The sequence below is a fragment of the Mirounga leonina genome, unplaced genomic scaffold (genome assembly GCF_011800145.1).
Source record: "Mirounga leonina isolate KUSES-001 unplaced genomic scaffold, KU_Mleo_1.0 Mir_95, whole genome shotgun sequence".
In the NCBI taxonomy this organism is placed as follows: domain Eukaryota; kingdom Metazoa; phylum Chordata; class Mammalia; order Carnivora; family Phocidae; genus Mirounga; species Mirounga leonina.
In genome coordinates, this window is record NW_023270865.1 from 10,688,131 (window position 1) to 10,700,897 (window position 12,767).

At 40.3% G+C, this 12,767-nt stretch overlaps 1 protein-coding gene across 1 annotated transcript in view; it reads right to left on the bottom strand.

Moving 5' to 3' along the window:
* DNAH5 (dynein axonemal heavy chain 5) overlaps positions 1-12,767 on the bottom strand; it is a 213,876-nt gene that overhangs the window by 75,215 nt on the left and 125,894 nt on the right. The window contains exons 53-55 of the mRNA XM_034998796.1: positions 10,147-10,277; positions 5,696-5,849; positions 4,315-4,582 (exon numbers count right to left, since the gene is read on the bottom strand). Of these exons, the coding sequence (XP_034854687.1) occupies positions 4,315-4,582; positions 5,696-5,849; positions 10,147-10,277 (553 nt within the window). The remainder of the gene's footprint in view (positions 1-4,314; positions 4,583-5,695; positions 5,850-10,146; positions 10,278-12,767) is intronic.

Below are 12,767 nucleotides of genomic sequence, written 5' to 3' on the forward strand. Positions count from 1 at the left end.
TGCAACATGGATGAACCTGGAGGGCATTATGCTAAGTGAAATAAGCTAAACACAGAAGGGCAAATACTATGTGACACCACTTATACAAGGAATCTGAAATTGTCAGAGTCATAGAAGCAGAAAGTAGAACTCTGATTGCCAAGACTAAGGGGAGGGGGTACATTTCCCCTCCTCCCAGTCAAAAAGTCAAAAAATACAATGTTTCAGTTATACAGAATCTACTGTACAGCAAGATGCCTATAGCTAACAATACTGTTTGTAAACTTAAAATTAGCTATGAGAGATCTTATGTTGTGTTCTTATCACAAAATAATAACAATAATAATTAAAGAAGTCAGGAGGAAACTTTTGGAGGTGATGGATATGTTTATGGCATAGATTATGATGATGGTCCCATGGGTGTATACTTACTTCAAAATTCGTCAAGTTGTATATTTTAATTATGTTCAGTGTTTTGTATATCATTCATACCTCAATAAGCTGGTTTAAGAACAAAACTAAAGTCTATCTTAAATTATAAATTAATTAATTAATATTAATTAATTATAGAAATATACATTAATTTAATACTTTTCTGGGAAATATTCAGTATAATCTAAATGAAATATACTAACACAAACAAAATTGTGTATTTCCTTACTGATGTGGCTGAAGATAATAATTTAATTTAGAATCAGCATCCTGAAGACAACTTAAATAAGGTTGGTTCTAGAAACCTTGTTGCTAATTTTCCAAAAAGGATAAATAACACTTAAATCCCTAAGTATATTAAGTATTTCCAAAACCCACAGATGGTATTCTTTCAAAATAACATAAGCCAGGTTCCAGGTTGTTAGGTGTACAGATTTTATATTTATTGCATAAAGGAACTATGTCTCATATCTTATAATTATTTTATCCAGTACCATGACTGGCACAGTAAACACTTACAGACTAGACTGGAGACATAACCACAAAAGATTACAGGTTATCAAAGGTTTAAGAACATTTCAAAACCGAGGTGCATGATATAAAGTATATGTACTATAGATATAGGAGGTCCCCAAAGGGAGGGGGTGGGAAACTAAACATTCCTAAGTGAACAAAGAAAGAGTAAAGGATGTGATGTGATTAAGCTTTGGAATGTAGATAAACAAAGGAGACGGCAGAGAATATTCTTGATCTAAGGGGGACAATGTGTGGAGGATACGGATGATTAAAGTATATTCAGGGGCACCCGGGTGGCTCAGTCAGTTAAGCATCCAACTCTTGATTTTAGCTCATGTCATGATCTCAGGGTTGTAAGATCAAGCCCTGGTCAGGCTCTGCAGTGGGCGTGGAGTCTGCTTAAGATTCTCTCCCTCCCTCTCCCTCTGCCCCGCCCCACTGCATGCTCTCTCTCTCTCTCTCTCTCTCTCTCTCTCTCTCTCAAAAAAAAAAAAAAGGCAGGTCAGAACACAAAAGTGGTATATCTGGGGGAAAAAAAGAGGGAAGGTTTGTGTTTGGTTAGAGAAGACTGGAAGTAAGTCACGGCTATACTATAGAAGGAAGATGGATTTTGACAGACTGACTCATTCTTCAACAATGCAACCATCAGACGCTGGTAGCCGCCAAGACTGTGAATGAAAGGCAGGTAGTCCTTGACCTCATGGACTTTTTAGTCGAGCAGGACAAATGAGCATTAATCAAATACACACACAACTAAGTATATAAACTGCAAACTGTGGTTAGTCCTAGGAAGGAAGAGCACAGAGTCCTAGGAAGAGCTAACACGGGCACAGGCTCCGTGGGGAGAAAGGGAAACGGGATGGCTCCTCTGAGGAGCATCATCCAAACAATGGAGGAGGGTGCCAGTCGGATGGAGGAAGAGGGCGTCGCATGGGAAGAAAAAACAGCCTGTTCAAGGATCAGGAATAACAGAGCAGGGGAAAAAAAGCAACCTGAGGGGAAGCTGGGGAGGTGGGTAGGGCCACTCTTCCCATCCTAGAAGGCCAGGCTAGAGACCATGGCCTTCTTCCCAGGAGCAAGGGGAGGTCATAGAAGGTTCTAAGTAGAAAGCAGTGTGGGTGGGTTTGTGTTTTCATCATTCTTGTTTTGGCAATGTGAGATGGATGGCAGACAGCTGAATCAGGAGGAGAGGTCATCAGAAAGCTACTTGGGTTTTCCAGGTGAGCAACAATGACAGCTTGGCTAGGATGTCTGTCTATGAGAGGGAAAGAACTGGAGACAGTCCCCCAATATTTAAAAGATAGGGTCAACGAGACTTGGAGATCGAGCAGACTTGAGAGCTGAAGGAGGCCCAAATGTTGCAGACAAAGCTCTGTGTGCAGTTCAAAGGATGATGGCAGGACTTCCTGGGAGAAGGACCAGAGGAGAGGAAGGTCAGTATCAGCCACTTGGAGTAGCAGTCTGTGAAACCCCCATGAGAATGTATCAAACAAGCAGCCAGCGGAGTGCACAGATTTCAAGCCCAAGGACAGGTTAAACTGGAAAGAGAAGCTGATGGAGCCTATCACCCAGGAGGCTGAGGATGAGCTTGCCTGGGAAGAAGATTGGAGTGAAGAAAGAAGTCCACCTTACCCTGCCCTATGCCTGGCTCCAGAAATAGCATGGAGCTCAAAAAATACATTCTCAATAAACAAACAGGGAGATGCAACCATGAAAGTCAGGACACTTGCTAGGAAACAAGGACAAAGAAATTAAAGTTTCCCTGACCTCCATGTCATCCTGGCTTGGGATGATACAATGAGATTTAAAAGAAAGGGGCGGATTTGTGAGAAATTAACAAAGGAAAGATCAATAAGACCTTTGTCTTGTAATAGAAGAGATGACTGAAATAGAGACCTCGCAAGGCTCTGTATTTAAATTAAATCATCTTAATTATGGTATATTACAATGTTTGTCACCTGAAATTGTTATTTTATTGTTCATCATAATGCCTTACATGATACTCCACAGTCCTTCCACACTAATTATCATATTTCATAGTTAACTTTAATATAGCTCTGAAATTCTGTCATATTGTGCTCTGCATTTATATCCTACTTCAAGGAATTTTGAAGTTTTACCCTTAGTTGTATTCACATTTTAATAGGACTTAAAACTGTAAAACATTGGCCTTTTCTCAAACTTTATAAGACAAAAAAGAAACTGTACATGTGTATTTCAAATACGTTTAAATATTCTGTGTTTAAAAGCCACAGATTGGAAGACCATTATTGTCAACAGCACTATGTAGAGAACAGAATGTCTCTGGTAGATAAGAATAAATACATATACATAATAAATGTGGGTTCTGGCCCCAGTACTGATCCTAATGGCTTCTTACATCTCTGACAATTCCCTCAGTTTCACTATCCCCAATGTCTCCATCTATAAAGGTCAGGAGATGGGCTAATTGGTTGTTCTCATGGTGGGTTCCACAGGACTGGAGAGCCAGATGTGGACATGGCACAGATGTGGGATGAGAGGACAGGCTCTAGAACACCCCCTCACCTCCACTTTTCGCTGTTTTATCTATTAGGACCACCTGCAAGGTTTTACTGAGAAATGGGACTCTTCTTAATTATTAAAATATAATCAGACAAAAAGTTTGAAAACCACTGCCATGAATCCAGGCACTCCCTGAGGGTCTGGTCAGGGGTGACACCTAAACATCCCTACCATCTAAAATACCCACAAGTAATTTCTCACCAAAAGCTGAAAAACCATAAACTAAATGATCTCTAACATCTCCTCTACCACGTCCATGTTCAATTTCATTTAGAGCGAGAGAGACATTCATGTTCCGCAGGACGGATGATCAGGGACAGAACTGGAAGCAGCCAAGGACCCAAGTCACAGAACACTCTAACATCCGTCTCCAAGGACAGGAGCCAGCAGAGCATTGCCGGGTAAGGTCTTCTACTTTGATGTCCAGCACTGTAGCCACAAGAACAAAACGTCCAAGAGACGTTCAGCTTTAACTACTCTGAGGTTGAACACAAATACTACCAAAGTAGTTAAAACCTCCGTGCCTTCCTGGGACATCTTGGAAGACGTCTGGGTATCCAACTGAGACAAAGCCTTCCAGTATTCCTGAAAAGACTAGAGTTACTGGAAATTAACCCAAGGGAGTACAAGATTGAAGATGAGTGTCCGATAACCACATTCTGGGGAAAATTAGCTACCTAATTTTTGCACCTTTGGTGAAAGAGCAGCATCTTGCAAAAATCCTCAAATATTAGACAAAGTGACTTCAGGCTCAATCCAGGACAGAGACAGCAAAGAGCACACAATGTAAACACACACACACTGTTAACCAAAAACTGTGACCAAAGTTTCCACCACACTAACCAGCAACTAAGGCATCCTTAGGCCATCGGCTGAACCAGTCAATAGTACATCCTGAAATAAGGGCAGGGAATTTCAATGCTCGATTTCGAAATTTCTCCCCAACAGGTGAAAAGCAGAGGACAATGTGAAGGTTCTGTCGGACCCGACTCATGAAGTAGTCATGCAGGTTCTCATTGGTAGGAGGGCGCCTGGGGTATTCTTTCTTCATGACAGATAGGAGATCACTATTAATTTCATCAATTTCATCACAAGCAAATAGGTTGGAGACCTTCAAAAGAAGAGCAGACACTCAAATTCAGTACAGACACGTGAAAAGAGATCAAAATACATAGCTCAATACATATGATATCTTTCCTCCATTTGTGTTCTTAAACTCACCTTTAGAAAATTAACCAAAGTCTTCATGACACAAACAAATGGAAAGATATTCCACACTCATAGGTTAAAAGATTTAATATTGTTAAAATGTCCATCCTTCCCAAAGTGGTGTAGAGATTCAATGCAATCCCTACCCAGATACCAACAGTATTCTTCACAGAACTAGAACAAACAATCCTAAAATGTGTATGGAACCACAAAAGACCCCAAATAACCAAGGCAATCTTGAAAAAGAAGAACAAACCTGGACATATCACAACCCCGTATTTCAAGATATACTACAGAGCTATAATAAACAAAACAGTATGGTACTGACACAAAAACAGACCTACAGATCAATGGAACAGAAGAGAAAGCACAGAAATAAACCCACACTTACATGTTCAAATAATCTATGACAAAGGAATTGAGAACATATAATAGGGAAAAGACCAACTCTTCAATAAATGGTGCTGGGAAAACTGGACAGCTACATGCAAAAGAATTAAAATGGACCACTCTCTCATTCCATACACAAAAATAAACTAAATATGGATTAAAGACCTAAATGTAAGACCTGAAACCATAAAACTCCTAGAAGAAACACAGGCAGTAATTTCTCTGACATCAGCCATAGAAACATTTTTTCTAGGTGTGTCTTCTCAGGCAAGGGAGACAAAAGCAAAAATAAACTATTGGGACTACAACAAAATAACAAGCTTTTGCACACCCTTTTTTAAAAAAAATTAACCAAAGTCCTCAAGATAAGATACCCCATATTTTAAATATACAAATGATTCTATTATTAACTGCAAAGTCATAGCTCTTTAAAGGGGTAAATGGACATATCAAAAATCCAATCAGCTGTTTTATTCTCTAAAACCCAATAGAAAAAGCAATTCTTCCTACTGATTTCCTAATCCCCAATAACAGCACTCACTCAAAAACTCTAATGGAAGGAAAGAGCTCTAAAGTTGGAGGGAATCTGAAGAGTCAAAATGCATGAAGATAAATGAGCTCCTACCTCACCCGATGATAAAACATTGTTCATATATTCCAAAAATGACTCATCCTTAATCTCCTTGTCTGTAAAGATAAAAGTGATTCCTTTGCCTTGCTGCCCCGCCGTTCTATACAAAATCTTCAAGTCTTCCACCAGATTTGATGTGTTGTAGGATCTAAAGCGATATTGTCATTGTGTCATTAGCTAAACTATTCTGATGGGAAGGAAAGATCCTTATAACAATGCTTTATGCCATTTGGTTAATCAAAAGAAATACTGATGTTGTTTCATCGGATAAGAATTTTATTGTAGGGCGCCTGGGTGGCTCAAACGTTAAGCATCTGCCTTCGACTCAGGTCATGGTCCCAGGATCCTGGGATCGAGCCCCGCATGGGGCTCCCTGCTCAGTGGGGAGTCTGCTTCTCCCTCTCCCACTCCCCCTGCTTGTGTTTCCTCTCTCGCTGTCTCTCTCTGTCAAATAAATGAATAAAATCTTTAAAAAAAAAAAAGAATTTTATTGTATGTGAATGTTACTGGTTCATTATATTTCCTTGTAAAGATGAAACTGATTTTTTTAAAATTTCTTTCATTTTCTAATAGCTATTCCTTTGAGAATAATAGAGGCACATCTTGGTAAAATTTTGAGTACTTCACCACTCATGAAAGTTAAGAGCTATTTTTTCCATTGAGGCATAACTGACATATAACATTATCTTAGTTTCAGGTACACAACATATTTCCATACTTGTATATATTGCAAAATGATCACCACAATAAGTCTAGTTAACATCAAGTCAAGTAACATTATATTTACCTGCAAATATGAAACTGGTTTTTAAACTCCGTATTTCATTAACTATTATAATTAATTTTTTACACGCAAAATAAAAATCTAGAGTGAAAAGTCAACCTGAAACCAAAATATCATTTTTACCACAACTAAATGTCATCTAAATGGGTATGCTTCATTTTGAAATTTTGAAAATATTTTTTTTGAAATAATTTCAAAATTTTCATTTTGAAAATATTTGGTGGTAAAGTCAAATTGGAATGTTTATTACGCATCTATCAGTAATTGGTATTTTTTTTTAAGATTTTTTTTTTTATTTGTCAGAGCATGAGCACAAGCAGGGAGAGCGGCAGGCAGAAGCAGGCACCCTGCTAAGCAGGGAGCCCAATGCGGGACTCAATCCCAGGACCTGGGATTATGACCTGAGCTGAAGGCAGACACTTTATGACTGAGCCACCCAGGCGTCCCTGCAATTGGTATTTTGAAGATACCTCATAAATTAATCGAAATTAAATCATTTCAAGCTTTAATTATATAGGCTGAGGAAAATGCCCTAATTCAAATGATGCCCTCTTGGGACGCCTGCATGGCTCAGTCAGAAGTGCATATGACTCCAGATTTCAGGGTTGTAAGTTCGAGCCCCACATTGGGTATAGAGGTTACTTAAAAATAAAATTTTTTTAAAAAGTAAAATAAAATAAAATGAAATGAAATCTTTAAAAAAAATGGTGCCCTCTCATCCCCCAACACAATTATTTCATTGCATCTTTGGGCCCCCTGTAAAAGAGTCTTCTGAGCAATCAGTCTACTGTAATAGAACAGCTGAAAACATGAAATATCCCACTCTAAATCTTCTTTCACTGACAAAAGCAATCCTTTAGTGGAAATCAGCCTGCAGTCATGAAATATTAGAGATCTCCCAAAACAGAGTAGCCCAATACCTCCAAAAGTAAAAATAAAGATATTCCAATCCTGGAGATTCAGATTTACTAAATTATCATTTGAATTTTATGTTATTAAATAAACTCAGAGTTCAGACCACAAGAGCAAATGGCCTTCTGATTTTTTTTAAAGCTACTATTTAACTCTATGTTCTGTGCTTTTTGATCATCTAAAACCTAAATCCTAGAACCAGAAATCCCACCACGATACATCAATATTTTAAGAAAATGTCTGCAGAAGTGCAATCTGAGAGATTAGAAAAGAATTTCAAACACGCAGCCCTCCACTGGAGAGAGAAAGAGAGAGAAAGCTTCTCCTGACTTGGGAAAACTTTCAGCCCAGTCCCCTGGATCAAGGGCCCACTGCCTCAAATAATGGCCTGAGCCCTCTAACACATGGCTGTGCTTCCCAAATGTGAGGCTCTCGCTTGCTGAATCTTGGCCACATAGCTATGTAGAGGCTGGGGCAGTAAGATGGTCTCTTGAAGGTGTGAGAAGGCAAAGGCTTTGGCCTTCCTCTTCATCATAATGGAGCATTCCCACTATGACATATGGAGGAACTAACTGATCACAGAGAGAGGAGCTGCAAGACATTTTTCCTGAGGCAGTATGGTAGAGTGAAAGTCAAGCCAGACCAGAAACCAGAAACTCTGTGGTCAATTCCCAGGCAAATCTGGGATTTCAGACAAGTGATAGTCTCAGCTGTAAGATAGGCTAATATTATTATATGCCCTAACTGATAAAGTTGCTTTGAAGACCAAACTAGCCTATGCATATAAAAGTGCTTTGAAAATTATAAGGCTTTATAGGGGCGCCTGGGTGGCTCAGTCGGTTAAGCGTCTGCCTTCGGCTCAGGTCATGATCCCAAAGTCCTGGGATCGAGCCCCGCATCGGGCTCCCTGCTCGGCGGGAAGCCTGCTTCTCCCTCTCCCACTCCCCCTGCTTGTGTTCCCTCTCTTGCTGTGTCTCTCTGTCAAATAAATAAATAAAATCTTTAAAAAAAAAAAAAAAAAGAAAAGAAAATTATAAGGCTTTATAAAAATATTAGGAACAAAAATCTCAGAGTCCAGTCTCTTTCCTGTATAGGTTATCTTTTACCTAACTCTACTGCTATCCACAAACTAGAAGAATTATACACAAGGTAATTATTTCTCTCTGTCCTAGTACTTGAAAAACAAACAGCAACCTTTCGGATTTACTCTCTAAGCAAAAGCCTATAATTTGGACCAAATGAAAAGCCTGACAACAACTCGAATACCTGGATCTTAAACCCAGATTTAATAATTTTCAATCGCTTTCCTAGCAGGTATCTATGGGCCTCCATCAGGAAGAGATGGAGGGATGCTTTGCCCAACTGGGCCAAGCCAAAGCTCTAGGGCATGGCCAACAGGCAAGACTTCCTTCTCCCACACCTACAAGTTAACCTCTAATAATTCTCAGCCCAACTAAAGTTCCCAAATTGGCCTCTTACCTCTCATCTTGGTTAATCCTGAAATTCTGTTCAGCCTCTCTGAATCACCCCTGCGTATCTCTCCATGCTGACTCTTCACTTCCTAGCTCCACCCTCACTACACATATATGACCAAGGACGACCCTCCCGGGGTTCCCTACCTTGATGAGTGCATGCTTCAGGCAGCCAGCTTCCCAAGCCAGAACTAGGATGGACCAAGTCCAAAAGTTCAACTTTCCAGTGATCCTGAGTCTGTCCTTTTTTCTCCATTCTCACTGCTCCCACTCCTGACCCATCATCTCTTGCCTAGATCCCTGAGACAGCCTTATAACTATTTCCGTTGAGCTCCTTCCATCTGTTTTCTGTACATACAAACCCACAGGCCCTCCCTAGCAGTAATTCATTAATGGTCTCCTGTTGCTTTAGGATAAAGTCCAAATTCCTTATCATACCTTCAAAGACCTCCATTTCTATTCCTTTCCCACTTGCTATCTCACGCTGCACAGCCCGCCATATTGAACTTCTTCCAGGCCTCAATGTGACTTCACAGGTACTGACCCTTTTGCCTGGAACACTCTTCACCTCACCTCTTTTCTCAGATAATTCCTATTTGTTCTCAGGTCTCAGTTTAAACATCTTTTCCTCCAGGAAGCCTTTTCTGACCATCCCCCAGACTAGGTTAGGAGTCCCTCCCTCATGTTACAACAGGAGCTGGTTGGTCTTCATTTATTTTCTTCCAGCAGACAGCACCTACGTATGACACCTTCCTGAATGAATTGCTCCACTGTCTGACCCCCTTGACTATAAGAAGCTCTGTGATGACACAAGCCAGGTTTACCTTGCTCAGCATGAACTCCCCAGCACCTAGCCAGTGCCTGACACATAGCCAGTGTTCCATAAATATTTCTAAATGTATGAGTTAATTAATATAAAGTTTTCATCTACTTTAGTAGTTTATTAACATTCTTGAAATCTGAACTAACATGTAGTAGGGATAAATTTCTTCTGAAATACACCAAGAGGAATACATAGAATACACATGGCATGCATAACATAAAAACAGGGAGGCAGCTATTCACTATTATAAGAGGCTGAAATACTTCAAAAGCAAATTATTAATGTGAAAACTTCCTGATCTATAATAAAGGTTGAAAGGGGACGATGATAAGTCTACATTTAGGAAGGAAATGATTGATTCCTTATGTATAATATAAATGCATTAAGTTCAAGTGGCCTCTGAAAACCTGCTATCAAAATCCACTTCAGGTTAATTAAAGCGAAAGCGTGTTACCTTGTCAGAGTGATCTGGAAGGAAGAATAGCCAGCAATGAACGAAGCCAACCTTGTCAGGCTCTGTTTTCCTGATCCCCCCACTCCAACCAGGAGGGCATTTCCCCGGGCTGTGCCAATGACACGTGAGATCTAGAATATGGAAGAGAAAAGGCACATATCATTGTCCAATGTGAAAATATTCCATTTTTTCCTATTTATGCACTGTAAGCATTTGGGAAGACGTAAGTGTCTCAGGATCAGCATGAAGAGATACACTGGCTGGACGAAGGAGGGTACTTCTGAAAGAGAATGATGTTTGAAGAGGGTGTGTGTTGGGGGGTGCTTTGGGGAAACTTGAAGAGACCAGTACCGAAATATCAACCCAAACTACCCCTATGGCCTGCTCTGGGTTTTAAAGGAGAGAAATAAAGGGGATGTGGAGGTTTCCTTTTAGTCTCCCAACCTAATGCAGTGGGACAGGAAAGAGACTGAAATTTCAAGACAATGTGTATCCTTGGAATACAGAACACACAGTTGATTAGAATATCCTCTACATTTGAAAAATGACAGAGAGTTTAATTCGAAGGGAAGGAAATTCCCAAAATGTGGTACAGGTGATGGAATTTTTAAAAAGAAGAGGAGGAGGAAGAGGAGCAGAAGGAAGAAAACAAACATAAACACCCTCCTATTATTTGGCACAGTCAGTGAGACCTAAGGAATCGACCAAGAAGTAAATATGGGTGGGCCAGTCAGTAGTCCCAGACTAATTCAAGTCCCCCTTGTGGTAGAAGTCCATGTTTCTTTAGCTTTATTGTTATTGATGAACTGCTTCTACCACCTGGCTTCCAACACCCACCTAGAGGGGATTCAGTGTAGGATTCTCCTTGATGCTTTCTTCTCCATACTCCATGGAGTATGGTAACTCTTTCTCTTTCCCTCCTAATGGCAGTTTGAGCCTGGGGAATTACTGTGATACTCACTTTTCTATAGAATAATAACAGAGAGTGAGACAGGGCTGAGAAAGGTCACTTCTCTGCAGCTGGTGGAAGCCTCCTGGGGTGACCTGGGCTCTTATCCTGCCAGTGTATTGCTAAACATCCTTTCTCAGGATTACCTCATCTGGCAGGGGCAATACTTACCCTGTTGGGACTACTCTTGTTTTCTTCTTATTGAGGTATAATAAAGTGTTGGGACTACTCTTGTCTTTTAGATTATTCCCCCCAATTTAGTGTGAGCCTGGGAAATGAAGACCATTTTCTTGTCTCTGCTGTGGATCTGAGAGCCCTCAGAATAGGTGAGGGACACACCCATCTTTCCAGGCCCCTACTCACCCTGCCCACGATTCTCTCCAAAGTTGTTGTAGGCAGGGAAGGAATGGTACTGGCAAGAATGATTTGCCAATGTCTATTCATATTATTTCCCTGATATTCCTTCAAGAGGCACAGATATGGCAGGTAAGGAGCTACCGAAAACCACACTAGAATCTTCGGTGTCTTTCCTTGGTTAACATTTTTCAAAATATACAGTTTTTGTCATAACCATTTCCTTTCATTGGTGTTGGTGAATATATTAAGGGTTTAAATAATTGTTGTTAATTAATTAGGTTCACCAACATCTTTTCCTGAAACTAGGCCTAGGTCTTATATTAAAATTTTCCGTTCCTAGTTTCTAGCACATGGTAAACAAACCATATACTACAAATGAACATAGACGTGAACAAGCAAGCAGAAGGGTTTAAAAGAGACTCAAAAACTCATAGTCTAATTACAAATAGAAATTAAATGAGAAAACACAATCAAGTAATACCTTTAAATGGGACTTTTTTGTCTTACTCTACACAGATTGTGAGATAGAAATATTCATTTTTCAATCCCCTTAGCAAATATTTTAAAAATTAATAATGCCCATCCTGCCCCACAGGTGCTCACATGCTAGCAGAGGAGAGAGACCTATTAACAGAAATGTGGGGATACACATTCCATGGCGAATGCAGGAACAGGTAAGAATGTAGTGAAGGAAACAGTGCTGCTGGGTAGAGGCAAGTCTTAGTTGTGGAGCTGGAGTGTGATCTGGATCTTGAAAGATAACTAAAGTCCCTCATACAAAGAAGGGGACATGCCAGTCAGGAGCTGAGCTACATTTTAAGAAGAGGAAATGAGGGGCGCCTGGGTGGCTCAGTCGTTAAGTGTCTGCCTTCAGCTCAGGTCATGATCCCAGAGTCCTGGGATCGAACCCCGCATCAGGCTCTCTGCTAGACGGGAAGCCTGCTTCTCCCTCTCCCACTCCCCCTGCTTGTGTTCCCTCTCTCGCTGTGTCTCTCTCTGTCAAATAAATAAATGAAATCTTTAAAAAAAAAAAAAAAAAGAGGAAATGAGATGCAGGAAGTCTCGGAGTCAACAAAAGGCCTGAGGTATCCCTATAGAGGGGTAACTTCAGTACTAGGTACAGAAATATCAGGAGATGAGGCAGCAAAGGGTAATTTTGGACCACACTGGGCCCTGGGTTAAATTCCAAACCTATTTATCAAGTATCTCAAGTGTGCCTATTCTCCATCCTGTGAATACGGAGGTGAATAAATTGGATGCCCACGCTCACAGAGCTTATTGCCCAGAAGGGAAAACAAACACACACATTAATAAA